This window comes from Lepus europaeus, chromosome 5, assembly GCF_033115175.1.
Source record: "Lepus europaeus isolate LE1 chromosome 5, mLepTim1.pri, whole genome shotgun sequence".
Taxonomy (NCBI): domain Eukaryota; kingdom Metazoa; phylum Chordata; class Mammalia; order Lagomorpha; family Leporidae; genus Lepus; species Lepus europaeus.
Genome location: NC_084831.1, coordinates 8320152 through 8340258, shown reverse-complemented (window position 1 = coordinate 8340258; position 20107 = coordinate 8320152). Strand labels below are relative to the sequence as shown.

General features: G+C 61.4%; 1 protein-coding gene across 1 annotated transcript in view; it reads right to left on the bottom strand.

Annotated features, from left to right (window-relative positions):
- TNFRSF1B (TNF receptor superfamily member 1B) overlaps window positions 1-18381 on the bottom strand; it is a 29410-nt gene extending 11029 nt beyond the window's left edge. The window contains exons 1-3 of the mRNA XM_062190457.1: window positions 18217-18381; window positions 1928-2027; window positions 329-457 (exon numbers count right to left, since the gene is read on the bottom strand). Coding sequence (XP_062046441.1) covers window positions 329-457; window positions 1928-2027; window positions 18217-18294 — 307 coding nt within the window. The 5' untranslated portion in view covers window positions 18295-18381. The remainder of the gene's footprint in view (window positions 1-328; window positions 458-1927; window positions 2028-18216) is intronic.
- Between the last annotated feature and the right edge of the window lie 1726 nt (window positions 18382-20107).

The window sequence follows — 20107 nt, the reverse complement described above, 5'->3', positions numbered from 1 at the left end:
ACCCTCCCTAGCACAGCGCCAATGGGACACTAGCCAGGCTCCCTGGTTCCAACTCCATCAAGGCAGGGCGAGCCCAGCTGTTCTCCCAAGCGCCACTTCCTCCACCCTCCAATGGGCGCATTTCTCTCTCCACACCTGGACCACTTGCTCAAGGGGCTTCGGTGAGAGAGAGCAGGAGATGCCACTCACAAGCTGGGAGGAGCTATTCCTCTTCCACCCCAGGCCCTCCCTGGGGCTTGAAACCCACCCGCCTGGACTGAGCCCAGCCAGCGCGCAGCCAGAGAGGCCGGAGGGCACGGTGGCCAGGGGAGGACGCGGGGCCACTCACTGGTGCTGCAGCGGGCGCCACAGCTGAAGCACTTGGCGACCTGGTTCCACAGCTGGGTGTACGTGCTGTCCTCACAGGGGGCACACACGGTGTCTGAAGTCTGAGTGCAGAAAGCTTTCACATGTTGGCCTAGGGAGCAAGGGCAAGTGGTCTCAGGGCAGTGGGCTCCTCCCCTGCGCCCCAAGCCTACGTAAGAAAGCTCTTGGATGGAATTCCACCACCTCCATCAACTCATCTCCTGTCCGGCACGTGCCAGCAGGTGCTCCGTCTCTGAACCCCCTCTGTTTATAAAGTATCATCCCCTCTATTCACTCCAGATGCCTGAAATCCCACCACGGCCGACCCGGTGCTGTCAGCCCATCACACGTTAGTAAGAACCGGCTTGCCAAGTCTTCTCGATGTTGGTAAAGTTCTCCACGTGGGACCATGAGCCACACAGGAGGTGGGCACTGAGCGTGTCGCCCTGGCACCCTGTCGGGGCTGAGGGCATGGGGGGAAGCCATGGCCGGGGTAGGGGAACACCAAGGCCAACATGTGTGACATTTACTCTCTGAGCCCTGTTCCTGTGCACAACGACACTAACCTGGTCCCTTCCTAGAGACCCTGCACCTAACAGCAGAAAGAAGGGTCCCTTGTGAATGTCCTGGTTAACGTGACATGGCTCTGGAAGGCGGCAGGGACACTCACTGCCTACATCTCAAGTTCACGGCTCAAAGCTCTCCAGCGGTTTCCAGGCTCTTGCAGAATAAAATGTAAAGTCATCACCAAGGCCCCCACTTCCCTCCTCATCCTCATCTCCTACCAGGCCCCTCCTTCACTCTGGGCCATGCATGCTGGCCCTGCTATTGCTCAAGCTCACCAAGCAGGTTCCTACCCCAGGGCCTTTGCATTGGCTGTTACTTGGCTGCCATACCGTCCCCTGTATCTTTACATGATTTGCCCCTTCACCTGCAGCAAGGCCCTGCCCAAATGTCACCTCCTGGGGCTGGCACTGTGGCACAGCGGGTTGAGCCACTGCCTGCAGCACCAGAATCCTTCGTGGGTGCCAGTTCAAGTCCCAGTTATTCCACTTCCCATCCAGCTCCCTGCTAATGAGCCTGGGAAAGCAGCAGAAGATGCCTCAAGTGCTTGGAGCCCTGCACCCATGTGGAAGACCCGGATGGAGTTCCAGGGTCCTGGCTTCAGCCTGGCCTAGGCCCACCCCAGCCATTGTGGCCATCTGGGGAGTGAACCAGCAGATGGAAGATCTCTCTCTCTCTCTCTCTCTCTCTCTCCCCTCTCTCTAACTCTACCTTCCAAATAAATCTTAAAAAATTTTTAAAGTACTACTATAGGGGGTGCCAGGGGCCAGTGGGAGCTCAAATCTGGGCAGGCTTCCAGAAGGAGGGGGCCCCTAAGCTGGAGTCTAAAGCATAAGTAGGGGTTAAGCAGGGACAAGGGAACAGCATGTGCAGAGGCCTAGAAGTAAGTAGGAGCATGGGCTACTGCCTGGACCTAGAAGGAATTCGGCAAGAATCAAGGGCCAGGAGCCTATCCCTCCCACCACTCAGACACCCCCAACCAGGGCCCCGCCCCCAGGGCCCCAGCATGGCCTCTTACCCGGCGGACACTTCCTGCAGCACCGCTGGGCCCTGGCATCATAGTACTCTTCTAGCTGGCAGGCCCCCCCAGGCTCTGAGGGGCTGGGGGTGACCGTGACCTGGAAGGGGGAAGGGAAGAGAGCCATCAGCACGGCCCCTCAGGTGCAGCACACGGACGCCCAGGTCAGCTGCCTGCAGGCCCAGGCCCTCTCCCCACCGGGCTCTATGCACGCGCAACGTCTTCCTTCGCAGGGGAGGTAGAGGAAGAGAGACCCCTTGCCTTCTCTGGCTCCCCGGCCACCCCCTCAGTGTAGCACACTCCGGTCTGCAGGTGGAGGCGCTGAGCCAGTTGGCCAGGGCATTGGCTGGTTTTACACCTTCCCCACTGCTGTGCGGCTCCTGTCAAGGCATGCACAGGGCAGACTGGGGCCCCAGGCTGCAGGGACAGTGGCCTCGGACCAAGCTGCCCTCCACCCTGGATGCCTCCCCTCACCTCCTGCACCCAGAAAACATCCCTCTGTCTTTGAGCCAAGTGCTGCTTCCTGCAGGAATCCCAGGCTGGTTAGCTCCTCCCCCTCCTCTGAGCTTTCTGGGAAGCCCGGATCCAGCCCCTCTGACAAGAAAGGCATTGTGACAAGGGCGGGCTCCCTCATCCCTCCACTCACACGGGCACAGACACACACACATACACACGTACACACACATCTCCTAGACCCTCAGCCTCCGACACGGCGCCCTGGCAGAGCTGGGCTCAGTGAACAGATGTCGGATAACAATAACAACAGGTGCAGGCACTGTTTACAGGCTTCGGTTGCTGGGGGTGGGGCCTGCCGCTGCCCCACCAGATGCCAGCGGTGCCTGCAGGGGTCGGCTTATAGTAGCTCTCCGGCAAAAGCCATCCCTGGCCTCAGGATGGTCTCTGGCCCATTCGCTGGCCAGGGCCCCCCAGCTCCAGCTGCAACCAAGTCCCTCCCTGGCCCCTTCCCGGGCTCTGTCCTCCAGCCCCTGCAGCTGTCCTCTGAGAGTTATCCCCAGGGAACCCCTGCCCCAGGCTCTGCTTCTGGAAGACTCCACCTGAACCAGGTGTCACCCCAGGGTCGACTTACAACAGCCCAGCCAAGAGGGGTTCCAGGGAAGATGGCTCGCCAAGCCCCAGAGCCCGTGAGTGACAGAGGAAGATTTGAACCCAGGTCCTGTCTGACTCCACGGCTCAGGATCTCGACCACTGTGCCACAGGCCTCCAGAAGAAATGAGCCGAGTCATGAGTAGACAGAGATCAGGGGCCGGCACCGCGGCTCACTAGGCTAATCCTCCGCCTGCAGCGCCGGAACACCGGATTCTAGTCCCGGTTGGGGCACCAATTCTGTCCCGGTTGCCCCTCTTCCAGGCCAGCTCTCTGCTATGGCCCAGGAGTGCAGTGGAGGATGGCCCAAGTGCTTGGGCCCTGCACCCGCATGGGAGACCAGGAGAAGCACCTGGCTCCTGCCATCAGATCAGCGTGGTGCGCCAGCCGCAGTGGCCATTGGAGGGTGAACCAACAGCAAAAAGGAAGACCTTTCTCTCTCTCATTGACCACTCTGCCTGTCAAAAAAAAGAGAGAGAGAGAGATCAGGGTTGGTGGTCTGGGCCTTGGCGGGAGGGGATAAGCATTATTGGCCATCCCCGCAGGGCTGTGAACACACTCAGCGCTGGTGCGTTTCCCTGGAAGGAACCACGGCGTGGGCGAGGAAGAGGTGGACACACACCCCGAGTCCCAGGAGTGAGAGGGCCAGCTCACGCCCCCTCGTGGCCAGCTGCAATCACGGGGCTCTACAAGCTTAATTAAACCTGCATTGGACAGATAAGGGTGGGCAGAGTGAGAGAGACCTGGTTTGAAGCCCTCAGCCCCCGTCTTACCAGTGGTGTGGCCTCAGGCAAGTGCCTGACACGGGAGCCGGGGAGATGTTCAAGCTATTAAGCAACCAGCCACTAACAAGCCAATCAAAACTGACACGAGCCAGGACACCGGCTACCAAATTTCTACTGTCGCAGGGAAGGGGGGGGCCCACTCTGTCTTCCCCTCCCCCTCTGCAGCACTGCGTGGGAGGGGTGACCACCAGGGGGCTGAGACAGCTGGGCCCTGGCCTGCTCCCTGTGGTGCGTGACAAAGCAGGCCTGGAAACACAGTTGTGTCCCCAGTTCGACCCAGCAGCAGCACTGACATGCCTGGCTTCACACAGCTGGAACCTTGGGGGGTGCGGCCCACAGGGCTGGGGTACCTGCTCTTCCCAATGCCTTTAGTGGGCCCCTCGGCCTGCAGCAGCCCTGGGCTACCTCTGATGACATTCCCGACAGCAGCACCCCACCCCCGCCCCAGGATTCCACCCTGAGTGACTCATCCAGACCCGGAGGCCCGAGCTTCTTCCTCCCAGCTCCTGGAGACAGGACAGCCATGGGTGGGCTCACTGCCCCAGCACGGGGAGCCCCCTGAGGCGGGCCATGGGCTGGGGGTTCCTCTTAGCTGCTGTTTCTGGGCCTGGTGTGGAGTCAGTGCTCCGAGGTTGCTGACCCAAGCAGTGAACTTAGCTGTAGTGTCACTTCCTGAAAGGGCGGGCCCCAACCCAGGGCCAGGAAACTTAAACTTGGATGCACCCATCCGCCTGGCCTGCCTTCGACCCACCCCCACCCTCACCCCAGGCTCAGGGCCTGACCCCAGGAGAATCAGCTCCGGTGAGTTTGGTGGCTGGGCAAGGGAAGTGGACCATTCTGTACAATGCAAAATCTAGAAAGTAACTTCAGGGGCCAGCGCTGTGGCACAGCGGGTTAAAGCCACAGCCTGCAGCACCGGCATCCCATATGGGCACTGGTTCGAGTCCCGGCTGCTCCACTTCCGATCCAGCTCTCTGCTGATGGCCTGGGAAAGCAGTGGAAGATGGCCCAAGTGCTTGGGCCCCTGCACCCACGTAGGAGACTGGGAAGAAGGTCCTGGCACCTGGTTTCAGATCGGCTTTATGGCTATTTGGGGAGTGAACAGTGGATGGAACACCGCTCTCTCTGTCTCTCTCTCTATATAACTCTGCCTTTCAAATAAATAAAATCATCTTAAAAAAAACTAACTTCAGTTCCCTCCTGATTGGGAAGTGCGCATACACACTTGCACACATGTATACACAATGAGTACCCCTGTGTGCACCTGCATGTATGCACACACATGCCTGCACCTGCGTGCACACACATGTACAACATATGTACACAATACACTCACAATGTGTGTTCCCGTGCACATGTGTGCACACACAGATACACATGCATGTACACACATGTACAACGTATGTTCACAATATGTGTTCCCATGTGCATGTGTGCACACACAGATACACATACATGTACAACATATGCACACAATACACTTACAGTGTGTGCTCCTGTGCACATGTGTGCAACACAGATACACATGCATGTACACACGTACAACATATGCACACAATACACTTACAATGTGTTTCCCGTGTGCACACAGATACACATGCATGTACACACATGCACAACGTGTACATACACATGCACGCACAATGTGTACTCCCATGTGCACAATGCTGGCACATGCATGCACACACATGCATAATGTATGTACACACATGCACACACATTCACGCTTACACATGAATGCATGCACACCAAACACACCCATGTCAGCACGCACACATACGTGCCACACACTCGTGCACACAATACACACAGGCATGCCCACACGTTTATGCATGCATACACGTACACACAAACACATGAGCCCACACATACATGTACACCCATGCACACACACAGATGTGTAATCCCAGTACTTTTCCTCTCACAGTTCAGCACACAGGCCGGCTTCCAGGCTCCCTGCTCAAGGCAGAGAGCGAGAGCTCAGGACTCCTCTCAGGGCTTCTCCCAGCAGGAGTGGGAGCGGCTTCCTGCCTGCATCCGACTTCCACTCCCAGCCGGGGCGGGCCCAAGAGACTGCACAGTAAACTGAAAAAGTAGGAACTCGCCCCATGGCTCTGGGGCTCTGCAGACCATGCTGCCTCCCCGCCCCAGGGTAGAGCAGGATGAGCTGGGGGAAGTGGCGGAGGGGCACGTGCGAGGCCTGGGGAGCCCCGAAACCAGAGAAATGGTCCCTTCTGCAGCTCCCCCTGCACACAGCATTCAACTGCTCAGAGCCTGCCTCCCCCACACTGGGGGGACCACTCCCAGAAGCAGCTGCCGCCTCCCTTAGACCGCGTCCCCCAGACAGGGGGGCTGCACCTCCTGCCCTCACCGCCCCAGTTTGTCCCAGAACCCCATGCCCCCATGCTGAGGTTTGCCCCTCACCCATCAGGGGCGTGACAGCCACAGGGCCAGGGCACCTGCAGGCGGCAGCAGACAGCCCACTGGGAAAGGGCCCTGTCTTGGCCTAGTGTGGGCTGCATCACTGCCCATGGACAGCAGCTCCTGGCCGCCAGAGCAGGTGGCCGGGTGCCCGGGGCCCACAGGCCCACTCACCAGCAGCCGCCCACAGCCTCGGGTCCAGGTTCTTTCCCCCTCTGGAGCTTGGCTGTGAAAAGCCTTCCCCAGGCTTCCTGTTGCTCCGGGAGCACACGGCTGGCGGCGGGGTCAGCCCTCTCTTGAGCAATCCCCAGGCCTGTTTCTCCTCTTGGACAGAAAAAAACACCAACCCACAGCCCCGTCATGGCCAAACCATGAGGAACAGAAATCCCCCCGGCCGTGCAGGACAAAAGGTCACTCCCTTCCAGCCGCATTCGTTCCCCAAGCAGAGGCTGCTCCTGAACTCCAGCCCAAGGTCCTGGGCCCGAGTCCCTGCAGGGATCACGAGGGCCGGGGGGCCTCAGAGGTCCCCAGAGCATGGCAAGCGGCCCCTGGGAAGCCCAGAGCGCTGGAAGCCTCCGGCTCTTTGCTTTGCACAGCTGGGTGCCGGCTCTGCAGCACGGAGCAAAGGGAAGTGCCTGGCCCGGAGAGGCTGGTGCGCTAACTGGCGCAACACACACACGTGAGCAGCAGTAAGGGCTCAGGGGGAGGGAAAACTGGAGCGTGGGGAGACTGGGAGACCGTGTCCATGTCTGGGACGCCCCATGCATGGGCAGAAGGCCAGGGTGGCTGGGCCAGGGTGGGCCAGAGCAAGGAGTGGGAAGCAGGAGACGAGGAGTAGGCAGAGCTCCGTGGACAGCCTGCTCCACACAGGCGTTGGCAATCACGGCTTACACACATTGCAGGCTCCAAGTCCCCACGCCGTGCTACCACCACCCCAGCATACGGAGGGGCAGGCCTCTTCCTCCTGCCCTCAGCCCGGCTGCCCCCTCGCTGGCACCAGGCTGCCTCCCCCCAGCCCCGCGAGCCTGGATCTCGGGCCCCAGGCCATTCTACCTCCATCCCCACACCCAAGCACCTGCTGTGGGCTGTACCAGCTTCTCCGTGCCTCAGTTTTCCCACCTATAAAATGACAGCACAGCCCTGCTTGTGCTCTAAGTCCACAGACTAAAGGACTAGCTCTGGGTTTGTTTGTTTTTTAATTAAATGTTCTTAAATTTCTTATCTTTATTTTATTTATTTGACAGGCAGAGTGACAGAGAAAGACTGAGTCAGGGCAATCATCCACTCATCCATGCCCCAAATGCTTCCAACAGTCAGAGCTAGCTCAGGTCAACCTCAGGAGCCAAGGGGCCCGGGTTGCCATCAGTTCAAGTCCCGGCTGCTCCACTTCCCATCCAGCTCCCTGTTAATGGCCTGGGAAAAGCAGGAGAAGACGGTTCAAGCCCTGGGGTCCCTGCCACCCACCTAGGAGACCCAGATGAAGCTCCTGGCTCCTGGCTTTGGCCTGGCTCAGCCCTCTGGGGAGTAAGCCAGCAGATGGGAGATCTCTCTCTCTCTGTAACTCTTTCAAACAAATAAATACATATTTAAAAGAAAAAAGTCCAAGAGCCAAAAGCTCAGCCCTGGTCCCCCATGTGGGCGGCAGGGACCCGAGCACTTGAGCCAGCACCTGCCACCTCCCAGGGTGCACATTAGCAGGAAGCTGGAATTGGAAGCCGAGCCGGGACCCAAACCCGTGCACTCCAACGTGAGACGCAGCTGGCCCCAGCAGCACCTTACCGGCTGCACCAAAGCCCCACCCCACAGCTCCGGCCTCTTAAGGGCGGATATCAAAGGCTCAGCTCCCTCACAATGACCTCAGAGGTGCTGGGGGTGTGGCCACCCTCAGGAGAGGTGGAGATGCTGAATGAGCCAGGAGGCGGGCTGGGGTATGAGGAAGCAGAGCTGGGCTGGGTCTGGGTACCAGGGGAGAGCAGAGCTGAGGGCAGGGGTGAGGTGGGGTTCCCCTGCCCTGGCCTCTGCCCCTCATCCCCTCTCTCTGGGGTGGGGGTGGAGCAGCCTGAGCAGGTGACCTCTTGGAGGAAAGGGGCCAGAGATGTGTGCCCTCCCAGGTGCCGTCATAGCAGGTGCACTGACCTAGGTTACAGGGCCAGGTGCACCTGACACCCCTTGCTCTTGCTGCCACCATCAGCATCCTTTTGGGGTCTTTGCTTTTTAGCTTCCCAGAGATTTCTCTTGGATGCCTCTTGTCCTTGGAAAGAGTCCACACTTCCAGTGTCCCCCGGGGATCACCCCTGGGCAGGCAGCCGCCTGGGCAGGGATCTGCCAGCAGGTGCAGGGAAGGAGGGGCCACAGGCAGGAGCTTCAGGCTTCAGATGGAGCATGCACCCCTCAAACCCAGAGCTAGGAGGATGGACAGACGCTGCTGAGAGCAGGAAAAGCACCCACTGGGCGCAGACCCAGCGCTGGGCACGCTCATGTACACTCTCGCGTTTTATCCTTGCACCAACACACCGAGGTCAACACAGCCCATTTCACAGATGAAGACACGGAGGTGTCAAGAGATGCAGTGCAATCAGGGTCCAGGAGCAGCTCCCTCTGCCTCCATGCCCCTGACGGGGCCCCTGACCCTGTGAGCAGGTCCTACTCCTGCACTTCACAGAGACGCTCACAGGGCGGCAGAGCGGGGAGGGGGGCGCACGCAGCGAGCAGGGGCAGGTGCATTGCAGACGCTCCCAGACAGGGGGGGTCACAGGGACAGATGCCGCAGCTGTAGGGAGGGCCCGGGGTGTCTGCCTGAGGACCGAGGACCTCCACACAATGAGAAACCATATGCAAGAGTGACAGAGAGGCCACACCATGGCCACGGCAGGGCCCCGGGACGAGGCAGGAGTGTTTGGTCTTAGGGGTTCTCAGGAGGCCAGGTACTGGAGGCCTGGCTGCCGGCTGCTGTCTCACAGAGCACCTCCGCATCAGGAGGGCCTGACCACATCACAGGCAGGCGCCCAGGGGTGTCACATCCCACTCCAGGACTGCTGCCTGCGACGCTGCTGTAGAAGTCAGCTGGGGGCAGACGGGGAGCCCAGGATGGGATCTGGCTTTGCGCCAAGGGCCAGGGGCCAGAGGCACTGGGGAGTGTCCCTGCACCCCAGGGATGCTCAGTCTGGGGACAGAGAACACCCCAGCCTTCCCAGTCACCTCCCGGAGATAGGTCACAAGGGCCTGCCCAGTGTCCTGGTCCCCCCTCACCGCTCTGTGCACCTCTCCATGCACCTCTCCCTGCTTGGGGTCCGAGCCTTGTCCCTTTGCAGCTGTACCTAGGCCACTTCTGCATCCCACACTGGCTCTCCCTAAAAGCTTCCACGGGGTCGGCGCTGTGGCGCAGCAGGTAACGCCGCCACCTGCAGTGCCGGCATCCCATAGGGGCGCCGGTTCGAGTCCTGGCTGCTCCACTTCCAATCCAGCTCCCTGCTAATGCACCTGGGAAAGCAGAAGATGGCCCAAGTGCTTGGGCCCCTGTACCCACATGGGAGAACTGGAAGAAGCTCCTAGCTCCTGGCTAGGGCATGGTCCAGCTGGCCACTGTGGCCATTTTGGCAGTGAACCAGCAGATGGAAGACCTCTCTCTTCTGTCTCTCTCTCTCTCCCTCTGTAACTCTGCCTTTTTTTTTTAAAGCTGGGGGCCAGCACTGTGGCGCAGTGGGTTAATCCTCCACCTGTAGTGCCGGCATCCCATACAGGCACCAGTTCTAGTCCCGGCTGCTCCTCTTCTGATCCAGCTCTCTGCTATGGCCTGGGAAAGCAGTAGAGGATGGCTTAGGTCCTTGGGCCCCTGCACCCATGTGGGGGACCAGGAAGAAGCATCTGGCTCCTGGCTTCGGATCCGGCACTGCTCCAGCCATTAAGGCCATTTGGAGAGTGAACCAACAGACGGAAGACCTCTCTCTCTGTCTCTCCCTCTCACTGTCTATAATTCTACCTCTCAAATAAATAAATGAAAATCTTAAAAAAAAAAAAAAAAAAGCTTCCACGGCCTCCCCCTGCCCTCAGGCCAAGCACCTCTACCTTGCTGCGTGTGCAGCGAGCCCAGGGCCCGGCCTCCAGCTCCCAGCCTGCCTGCACCGCCCCCGCCACCGTCCAAAATGCTGCTGCCCCGGCCCAGGGGTCCTGTCCCCTCCTCGGCCTGGCTGACCCTCTGCTTCCTTGAAGAGTCCCCATCACCATCATCTCCAGAAAACCTCCGAGCCCTCCCAGAGGGGGCCAGAGGTCCTCCTGGAGACGCGTGCAGCAACGCAGGTGTAGGTCTGTGCCTCCAGACCCTTTGGGATAATTATTTGCCTTGTGTCTCCCTGTCAAGGGACCACACCCCCAGCGCCCCGCTACGAGCCCCGAGCCACACATCTAGGTTTTAGGGCCATCCTCCTGCCTCTACTTTGCCATCTATAAAATGGGGACAAAAGCAGTGCCCGCTGCCCTGGGCTGTTATGAGTCACTAAGTCCGTGTGTGTGCAGCACCCAGCACCATGTCTGGCTGGAACACGGGCTCCACTTCGCTCACTGTGGGTTTATTACTCATCAGTCTGCACCCAGCCTGTGCACAGCCCACAGCAGGTGCCTAACAGATGCCACAGGCTCAGCAGAAGCCAACGTCTTCTTCCAAGTACCTGACATGGCTTAGGGCTTGCTTGGGGAATGGTCAGGAAGTGGACTGAGAATGAGAGGGGGAGGCACCTGGAGTGGTGGGGGTGCAGGCTGGGGGGCGGTTCTCAGATGGCAGCCCCCAGGGTCACCTCGACTGTCACATTGGGTAGGGGTCTAAGCCCAGGCTCTGGGGCCTGACCACCTGGGGCAGAACCCTGGCTCTGCCTCCAGGGAGCAGGGAGACCATGGGCGTGAGGCGCAACCGCTGTGCCTCAGCAGCCTCCTGGGGCCGTGAGCATGAAGACGCAGCAGGAAAGGCTCACCCAGGGCCCAGAAAGCGCTCCTGGCCGGCGGCCCCAGGGGACGTGCAGGGGCACTTTATTCCCACCTTACAGGTGGGGACACGGAAGCTGGAGAGGAGCTCCAGGGGTGTGAGGAGCACCATAGGCAGCCAGGCAGGCGGGGGCTGCCTCAGCCGGCCCTGCCCCGTGTCATGCCCACCCCAGCCCAGGCAACCAGCCGCGGCCAGCCTGGCCTCCCAGGACACAGGAGACCAGAAGCACCAAGACCCTTGGCTCCGGCTGGGACAGAGCCAACGCCAAAGGGGCCTCATGCTGTAGGGGGAGGGGGTGCAGGCGGGGCATCCCCCCTTCCTCCTTTGTGTTTCCCTCCAGCCCAAAGGCCTCCTCCCCCTCCCCCAAGACCCTCATCCCTGCCTTCCTTGGAGGTGGGAAGGGTGGTGGCTGAGCCCACGGCTCCGGGGGTCAGGGCGCCTGGCTTCAGACCAGACCCCTAACTTAGAGCAGGCATCGTTGAAGGAGCTGGTTGGTCCTTAAATAAATGAAAGAGGGTAATAAATCTCAGTCTTCCTATCTGTAGGATGGGATGATAACAGCACATACCTCCTGGGCCTGACGCAAGCAGTAAGCGCGGGAACAGGTGTACAGGGGTTTAGTGAATTCTCCCCAAATTAGGGTTGTTGTCCACTGTCCTGAGCTGGCTCCAACCCTGCGGCCTCCTGCACTGCCGCTGTCCCCCGCCCTGGCCCCCGCCCTGGCCCCTGGCCCTCTCGCCTGCACCCCTCCCTGACCACCCTTCGCCACCTGGAGTCCACTCGTCCCAAGGTTTGGGGATCGGGATGCTCCCTGTGTGGGCCTGGCAGGAGGAGGACTGAGGAGGGTGGCACGGGGACAGAATCAGGAAGGGGACAGAGAAGATGAGGGCAGTGACCGAAGGGCCAAGCCGGGACAGGAAGCGACGGAGTCCCCTGGTTTGGGAGGATCCACAATGGATGCAGGGGCCCAGGGGAGCTGGGAGCACAGGACAGGCAGGGGCAGAAGCTGGGTGACAGCAGGGGCACCAGGAGCTGGGCCTCCGGGAGCTGCAGACAGAACCAGGGTCTGGAGGGTGGCAGGAGGAAGGCAGGGGTGGCCAGGATGCTGGCCGGGTCCCGCTAACTATGACAGTGATGGAGCCCTTCCCCGGCCAATCACTGTAAAGTCCAGAGCTGGGCCAGACCTAGACCTTCTCAGCTGCCCTCCTGGGCCTGCTCAAAGCTGCCACCCCTAACCAGCCTCCCCCAGCCCAGGCTAATCCTTGGGGTGATGGGGTTCTAATGCAGGGGCTGGGTGGGTGCCTGCTGCTCTCAAGGTACAGCGAGGACTGCTGAGGTCCGGCAGGGAGAAGGGAACTGGCCAAGCCTTCCCCTGGCTGAGCCAGGCCCGGGTGTCGGGCCCCCCGAACGAGAGCCAGCCCCCAGCTCTGTCCGCTGCTGCAGCCTCTTTGTCCTGACAGCTCAGAATATGTCACAGCTCACCTGTCCCTCCCCACGCCGCTCTCACCCCAGGCCCACTCAGTTCCCTGAACCAGCGGCCACGACAGCCCTGCCCACCGCAGGGCCGAGCTCAGACTGAAACAGCTGGCTGGGGGTGGGCGTGGGGGGCACTGCCTGGGTGCAGAGAGAAGCAACCAAAACCCCCAGGGGGTTTCTGCCCTGTCTGGGGTCACAGCGACAACCCAGTGCCCCCAGCTCCTAAAGGAGACAGGGCCGAGGCCGGCTTCCAGCACGCCTGGGAAGGAGTGGGCGCTGTGTGCTGCCAGTGTCCCGCACCCACTCTGTCTGCTCCCCCCACAGACTCCGCAGCCCCCCGCGCCGCACCAAGGCCGGGGGCGGGGTAGCTGGCCACTGGCTGCCTCGTTCTAGGAACGGCCTCGCAGGTGCCAAGAGGAAGTGGGGCCTCAGGGAGGCAGGGCAGTCCTTCCCAGCCCCCAGCAGAGCGGGGCCCGAGACAAGGCCGCCCACCAGAACATCCGGCCGGCCGACAGACACTTCCGCCTCCGGGGCTCCCAGCCTCGTGCCCCAAACCACACCGATGTCACTGCCTCCTGTGACATCACAACGCCACACGGTGGAAAAAGACTGTGGGCCACAGAGGAACGGGCCCTGCTGCCGTCACAACCCAACAAGGCGGGGTAGACGCCCTCCCTGCTCGGGGCACCCTTGACCCTGAGCTGCCCCACGGGAGGCGACCTTCCCAGAGAGTGGCTTGACCAGGCGTTCAGACAGGAGCTAAGGGGCGGGGGCCCGGGCAGCCCAAGGCCTCCCATGAGTCTTTCAGGCAAGCGGGCTGGGGGGCCCTGGGTCCTGCGCCAAGGACACAATTCCCACCAAAGCAGGTGGGATTGAGGTTGGCAAGAAGAGAGGCCGTGGAGCAAAGATGCTCACTGTGGGGATGGGGCCTCTCTGGGGAAGCCCCTGGAAGCCCTGCCCCCAAACCTGTGCCCTTTGCCCAATGCGTCTCAGTGCCGGGTGGGCACCTGGACCAAGCGTTGCGAGGTTTACAAACAGGGGTGCCGAGACCAGAGAGGTTAAGCAACCAGAGCAAGCTCACACAGCAAGCGACAGTGCTCACAGAGGGACCTCTGGTCTCCCAACACCCAGGCCTGTGCATGGTCAGAGCAGTGCAGCCTTGGAAGTTGTCTGACGGGGTAGGGGTGGGGGGCCAGACATCAGGAGCTCAGAAGAGACCCCCAGATTTCCCCTCCTCGGGGTCACAAGGAAGAGGTTTCCTGGCATCTACCAATGCCCACGCAGCACGTGGGCAGGCGGAGGTATCGAATCTACACCTGGCTCATGCCCAAACGACATCCAGCACCTGTGACTCCCTGACGGGGTGGGCAGGCTGGGGAGTGATGTCCGGAGTTCCTGACCCTACAAACATGGACATGGTGCAGGGTCCAATGGCTGGACAGCTGGGCAGGGCAGGCGGGGCCGGCCAAGGGGCATCAGGGCAACCAAGAGACAGGAGGGAAGCTGTTCTCAGGGGATGCCGCTCGGGCAGGAGCTCCAGTCAGACGAAGGCCGCCCAGCCAAGCCTCTGAGCCCTGCGGCCTGCAGAGAGCCTGACTCCATCTGCACTCCCACCACACCCTCGCAGGCTGGATACTGTCCGTGAGCCAGCGAGCCAGGCCAGGGCTGCCAAACCACAGAGCTCAAATCACAGCCCACACAGCACTGAAGGTCCCAACCACCAGCATGGAGGTGGAATATACCCATTTCACAGATGAGAACACAGAGGCTGCCGTGGATGGGGTCACACAGCCAGTAAATGGCAGACACTGGTCTGCTTCTGAGGCCCCGGCCAACACTGCTTGCCCGTGTCCCCAAGAGTGTCAGAACCGGGAGCTACAGCCTCTCCACTTGGTTCCTGTTCACCCCAGGGCACCCCTCTCCCCTCCCCAACCCCCAACTTCCTTCCCTGCCTGCTTCTGGGCAAATCACACACCTAGTGGGGCCTGAGTCACTGCCAGTGGGCGGCCCTGTCACACACCAGGGTGGGAGTATCGGGGGGGGGGGGGGGTTAACTGGCCGAACAGCCTCGGCGCACACAGCACAGCCAGCAGGGGGGCCCAGAGAACGAGCCCCAGAGAAGGCAGCCAACCAGACCCCAGCTCTGCCCCCACTGCATGTCCAAACCCTCGTGCCGCCCCAGCCCTGGAGAGCTGGGGTACACTTCTTTGACGCTTACTCAATACCGTTTGAACGCCTACTATGTGCCAGGCACCATCCTACACCAGTGGCCCTCAAGCAATTTCCTCCCCGTCTTGGGGATGCTCAGCCATATCTGGAGACAGCCTGGAGTGCCAAGCCCGCTGGGCGCACTGCCCACACCTGGGGTGTAGCTTCTAAGCACCCCTCAACCACAGGACAGCCCCAAACAGACAGGCAGGCGTCGCACACATCAACAGCGCGAGACCGAAACCCGTTCCAGGCGGCGGGTCTGCACCCGCGGATGAGCTCCTGCCCTGGCCGTGTTTACATTCCAGGGAGGAGGCGATACAAGTAACGGGACAGCAGTGGGCGGAGGGCGGCTGGCAGGCGGCTTTCGCAGGCCGGGTGCTCCATCTGATCGGAGGGAAGTGAGAAAATGAGCCGAGGGGATTCTCAGTGGGAGGAGCTTCCAAGGCAAAGGGGAAAGCCAGTGCAAAGGCCCCGAGGCAGGTGTGTACGCCATGCATTTGAGGAACAGGAAAGCAGGCAGCCTGGCATCAAAGTGAAACACGGCTGATGTGTAGAGTTGACTGGAGCGTGCGCGCGCTCACACACACATACACACACACACACACGCCACGGCTGGCGCGAAACTCCTCCCCTCCCCCACACAACCATCCTGCTGCGCCTCTAGAAACATCAAATGGGGAGGACCAGGAAGCATCACCCAGCCCTGGAGAGTGGCAGTGCCGTGGGAAGCCACTGGACAACGGCCACAGAACGCCAGGCAGGGTCTCAGCCTGTCGCACCTGCCGAGCCCTGTGCACAGGGAAACCGGGGAACGCTCTCGACGTCAGCCACTGAGAAAACAGAGGCTCGCTACCCTGGCCCCGGGGTCAGGGGGCCGTGGGGGCAGAGCCAATTCAGCAAGAGCCGATAACTGCTTGGCAGGGAGGTTGCGCGAAGCCTGGAGCCAGGCAGAGGTCATGCCGGCGTCCTCAGAGCCGGGCACCGGGCTGGACTTGCCGTAGGTGCCCACAAGCACTGGGGGAACGAGTGACCCATGAGTGACCTGACATCGGCATGCCTGGCCACTTGCTCACTGTCCCACCCCCAGGCCACAGGGACAGTCAGCACACAGGATGCCCGCTGGGCGTTGGGCAGGGGGCATAGGGACAGGAATGTGATGGGAGGACAGATGAGCCCCTAGGGCCAGCAGGTACCCTATCCAATAGCCAGCCTGGGAGCCCCTGGATGATGTAGCCCCTGGGCCCCAGGACCTGTAGGGGTCCCAGCCAGCAGGCAGAGCCCCCTCGGCCTCCTGCACAGCCGGGGCCCCGCCCACGCCCATCCCACCAGCATTTAATGATGGAATGAATGAAGGACGCGGCTACAGCGGTAAAAGGGACAAAGGCCCGAGGGCAAGCTGGGTCTGCTGCACCTGCCCCAGGTCCACTCCTCCCTGGGGCTCTTTCTGCAGCTCAGTCAGGTGATGCCAACCGTACTGGGTACCTGCTGGGCTGAGGGACTGCTGGGGGCAGCATGGGGACTCGGAGGGGACGCGGGGTGGGGGCGGGGCGTGGTAAAAAGAGCTGTGGAATCCAGCAGACCTGAATTCAAGTCCCCAGCTCCAGGATCCTGGGCTGTCAGACCTGTGTCCGCGTCTCTAAACGGGAACAGCACCACCCAGCTCTCGGGCGCTCCGGGGAGGGAGGTTTCAATGGCAGAGTCCCTAGTGCAGTGCCCGACACTGAACACGGGTTACTGTGGTGCTGGTCCCGGGGAGGAGGAGGAGGAACCCACAGTCCCGCCCCCAGGGGGTCTTCCATCCTTTGAGGGGGATGCGACACGACCAGACTACAAAGCAGAACTCCATCTGTCCTTGGAAGGACAGAGCGCCCTGGCAGTTCCAAGGAGGGCTCCCGTCCCGACTTTCCCACAGAGGCTTGGGCAAGGCCACAAAAAACGGGCTAAGGGGCGCGCTGTGAAAAGGGCACAGTGCAGGCAAAGGCAGGGGCCGCAGGTACACGACGACCCCCAGCCGGGAGGACGCAGGCGGATGTCTCATCCTGGCTCCAGACACCTGCGGCGATCTGCACCCGTCACAGGGACCACGGAAGGCTTCCCAGGCCAGCAGGAGGTGCTCTGGGCTTGGGTCTCTCTGGAGAGCTGCCAAGGGCTATGGCACCCGTGCTGGCAGGAGGGACTCTGGGCTGACCTGGAGCTGGCCGGGGGAGGGGGAACCCCTCAAGCAACCAGGACCAGGTGCCAGTGGCTGTCCCCTTGCAGCCTCTGGGGGGTGGCCGGGGCCCCAGTTCGGCAGCAGGATGGCCTCCTGCCGTGAGGCTGGGACCACAGCAGTGTGTTCACTCTGCGTCCCCAAAGCCGGACTCTGTCACACAGGCCACCCGGGACCTCCCCTGGGGTGGCGTCCACGCCGACTGTGGTCTGACAGCACCCCTCTTCCAGCCCCCAGATGTTTTGGTTTTGGAACAGCAAGTCACCTCCCACCTGCCCCCCCCCCCGCCCCGGACGGCTCAGCCACCTTGTGTCCATCAGGGTAGGCTCACGAAAGGATGGACGCACGCGGCCTCCCCAGCCGCGGGGAAGAGATGTTCCCTGTGGAGGAAGAGCTAACCCCATGCTCTTCCATAGCTCCCGAGTTCTCCGAGCCTTGGCGCTCCTTCTCTATAAAACGGGGCACTCACATGTCACCAGACCACGCAGGCAGTCAAAAAGCATAATGAACAAAGGCGAAAGACCCACGGTCTCTTTGCACTGTTGGCCCTGGCAGGAAGGGTGGCAGGGCCGTTGGCCCGGACACCAAGTCACTGCTCCGTTTTCCTGGGGCCGTGCAGACCGCCTCTGCCTGGCGCTGGGGTCCCCTCCCGCAGAGCGCACCGAGGACAGACCCGGGACACCTCGTTAGGACGCGGGCAAAGCGGGAGGGGAGACAGCTCGCACCCCCACGGCACTGTAATTAGGCGCTCACTGCACACCTTGCCCGGCTCTTCCAGGCGCGTGGGCATGGGGTTTCTAAAACACAGGAAAACCGTGACCACGGCCCCGACTCCGCGGGCGCCACGGAAGCACGGGCCGGCAGGTGCGGCGGGCGCGGGGCTGGGGGCCGGGGACCGGGGCGGCCCGGGGTCTAGCGGGATTCTTCCCCCCACATCCCCGCTGGCGCTCGTGAAGGAACCGGGGTGCGCCCCGGGCTCCCAGGGCCGCGGGGCCCGAGTCTCATCCCGGGCGCGCAGGGGCAAGGCCAGAGGGCCCCAGTGGATCCCTAGGGGCAGCCGTGCGCATCTGGGGAGACCGAGGGGCTGCGCACCAGCGGGGTGTCCCACCTGGGCGGGCACGGCGTGCCCGGAAGCCCAGAGCTGCAGTCCGACGGCCAGCGCGGCCCAGAGCGTGGCGGGCGCCATGGGGGCAGGAGGCGGCGGCCGAGCGCGGCGGAGTCCGGCGGTCCCTGGCCCCGGCGCTGCGGCGCCGTCTCTCCCCGCTCGCTGCGCTCCGACGCCTTCAACTGAAAAAGAAAGCGGGCGCCGGCTGCGAGCGGGCGCTCAGGCGGCGGGGCGGAGCCTGCCCCCCGGACACGCCCCCGGCGCGGCCCGCGGCTGTGGGCCCTGCACTTGGACTTCGGATCCAGCTCCTTGCCAATGCGCCTGGGAAAAGCCGCGGAAAATGGTCCAAGCGCTGGAGCCCTTGCACCCACGTGGACCCGGTGGAGTACCAGGCTTCTGGCTTCAGCCAGGCCCAGCCCCGGCCCTCCCGGAAGATCTTTCTCTCTCTCTCTCTCCCTTTCTCTGTAACTAACTCTGCCTTTCAAATAGGTAAATTAAAAAAAAAAAAAAAAGTATGTGTGTGCAAAAAATTTTGTAACCCACATATCATTTTCTCATACTATGTATTTTTCATGAGCTTTTTGGGTACACTTGGTAATTACTTAATACTTATTTAATAAGTGTTACATAAGAATTAGCTGTTACTAATCTTTTCCATTTATTTATTTGCTGATAACATTCCTCGAGTCCTACCTTGTGCTGTCCAGGCAGCTGGTCGGTAAACCAAGGCTAGGAGAGAACGCCGTCCGGGACGCCGTGGGTACCTGGAAGGGGCTGGCTGGTGCCGAGACCGGGAGGACTGGCTTGCCTGGGGTTCGCAGCATGACCGAGCACCCGTGCAGCTGCCCTTAGTCTCCCCGCCGCCACTTTGAGGGCCAGCAGATGTTCTCCCCACCCCCGCCCTGCATCCCAGCAGAGAGCATCCCTAGGGGTGGGGTGGACAGAGCAGGCAGGGCTCCCCCACTGCAGGCTGACTGTGGAGGTACAACGACCCCTGCTCAGGGCCACCCACCCCGACAATGCAGATGGCAAGGACGGTGTTTCTAGGCCCCAAGGAGAAGCAGGGAAGTGACTGGAAAGTCCCACCTCTTGGTCAGGAGCCTGGGAAATCACCTGGTCTCCAAAGGTGGGTGCTGGCATGCGGAGGGTGCGTCTGGCACGGCCCAGAGCCTGGCTCTGCAGAGAGTCAGCACCAGAGCCGGCGGGGAGATTTCTTCTGGGCTCTCCAGGTCTCCCCGGGGCAGAGTGAGGCCTCCCTGATCCCTAAGAGAGAGGAGCAGGGGACAGGAGTCCTCTCCGGATGTCCCCTGCAACAGCTCCTCGCCTCCCTCCAACCACCCCACCTACTTGGCCCTGCCGGTGGACGGCACTGAGCCCAGCACGGCGGGGGTCCTCCTGGAAGTGGCTCCGCAGCCCTCTGTTCTTTCTGTTGTTAACGACACAGCACCACCAGCATGTTAGGGGGTCATGAAGAGGTCGGTCTGTCCTGGGGGGCTGGCGATCCGAGGCTGCAGGGCTGCATCGGGTGAGGGTCTTCTTGCTGGCAGAGACCCTAGGTGGTGCTGGGCATCACAGGGCAGGAGCCAGGGAGGGTGTGTGCTGTGTGCTGGCCCCCCTCCTCCTGCTCCTCCTCCTCTTTCATTTTATTTGTAAAGACAGTGAAAGAGAGACAGACAAGGAGAAAGAGAGAAACAGAGGCAGAGAGAGAGAGAGAGAGAGAGAGAGATCTTCTACTTGCTTGTTCATATCCCAAATGCCTACAATAGCCAGGGCTTGAAAGACCAAAACTAGCAGTCAGGAACTCGGTCCAGGTCTCCACATGGAGGCAGGAACCAAAGTCCTTGGGCCGTCACCTGCTGCCTCCCAAGGCGCACATTAGCAGGACGCTGGGACT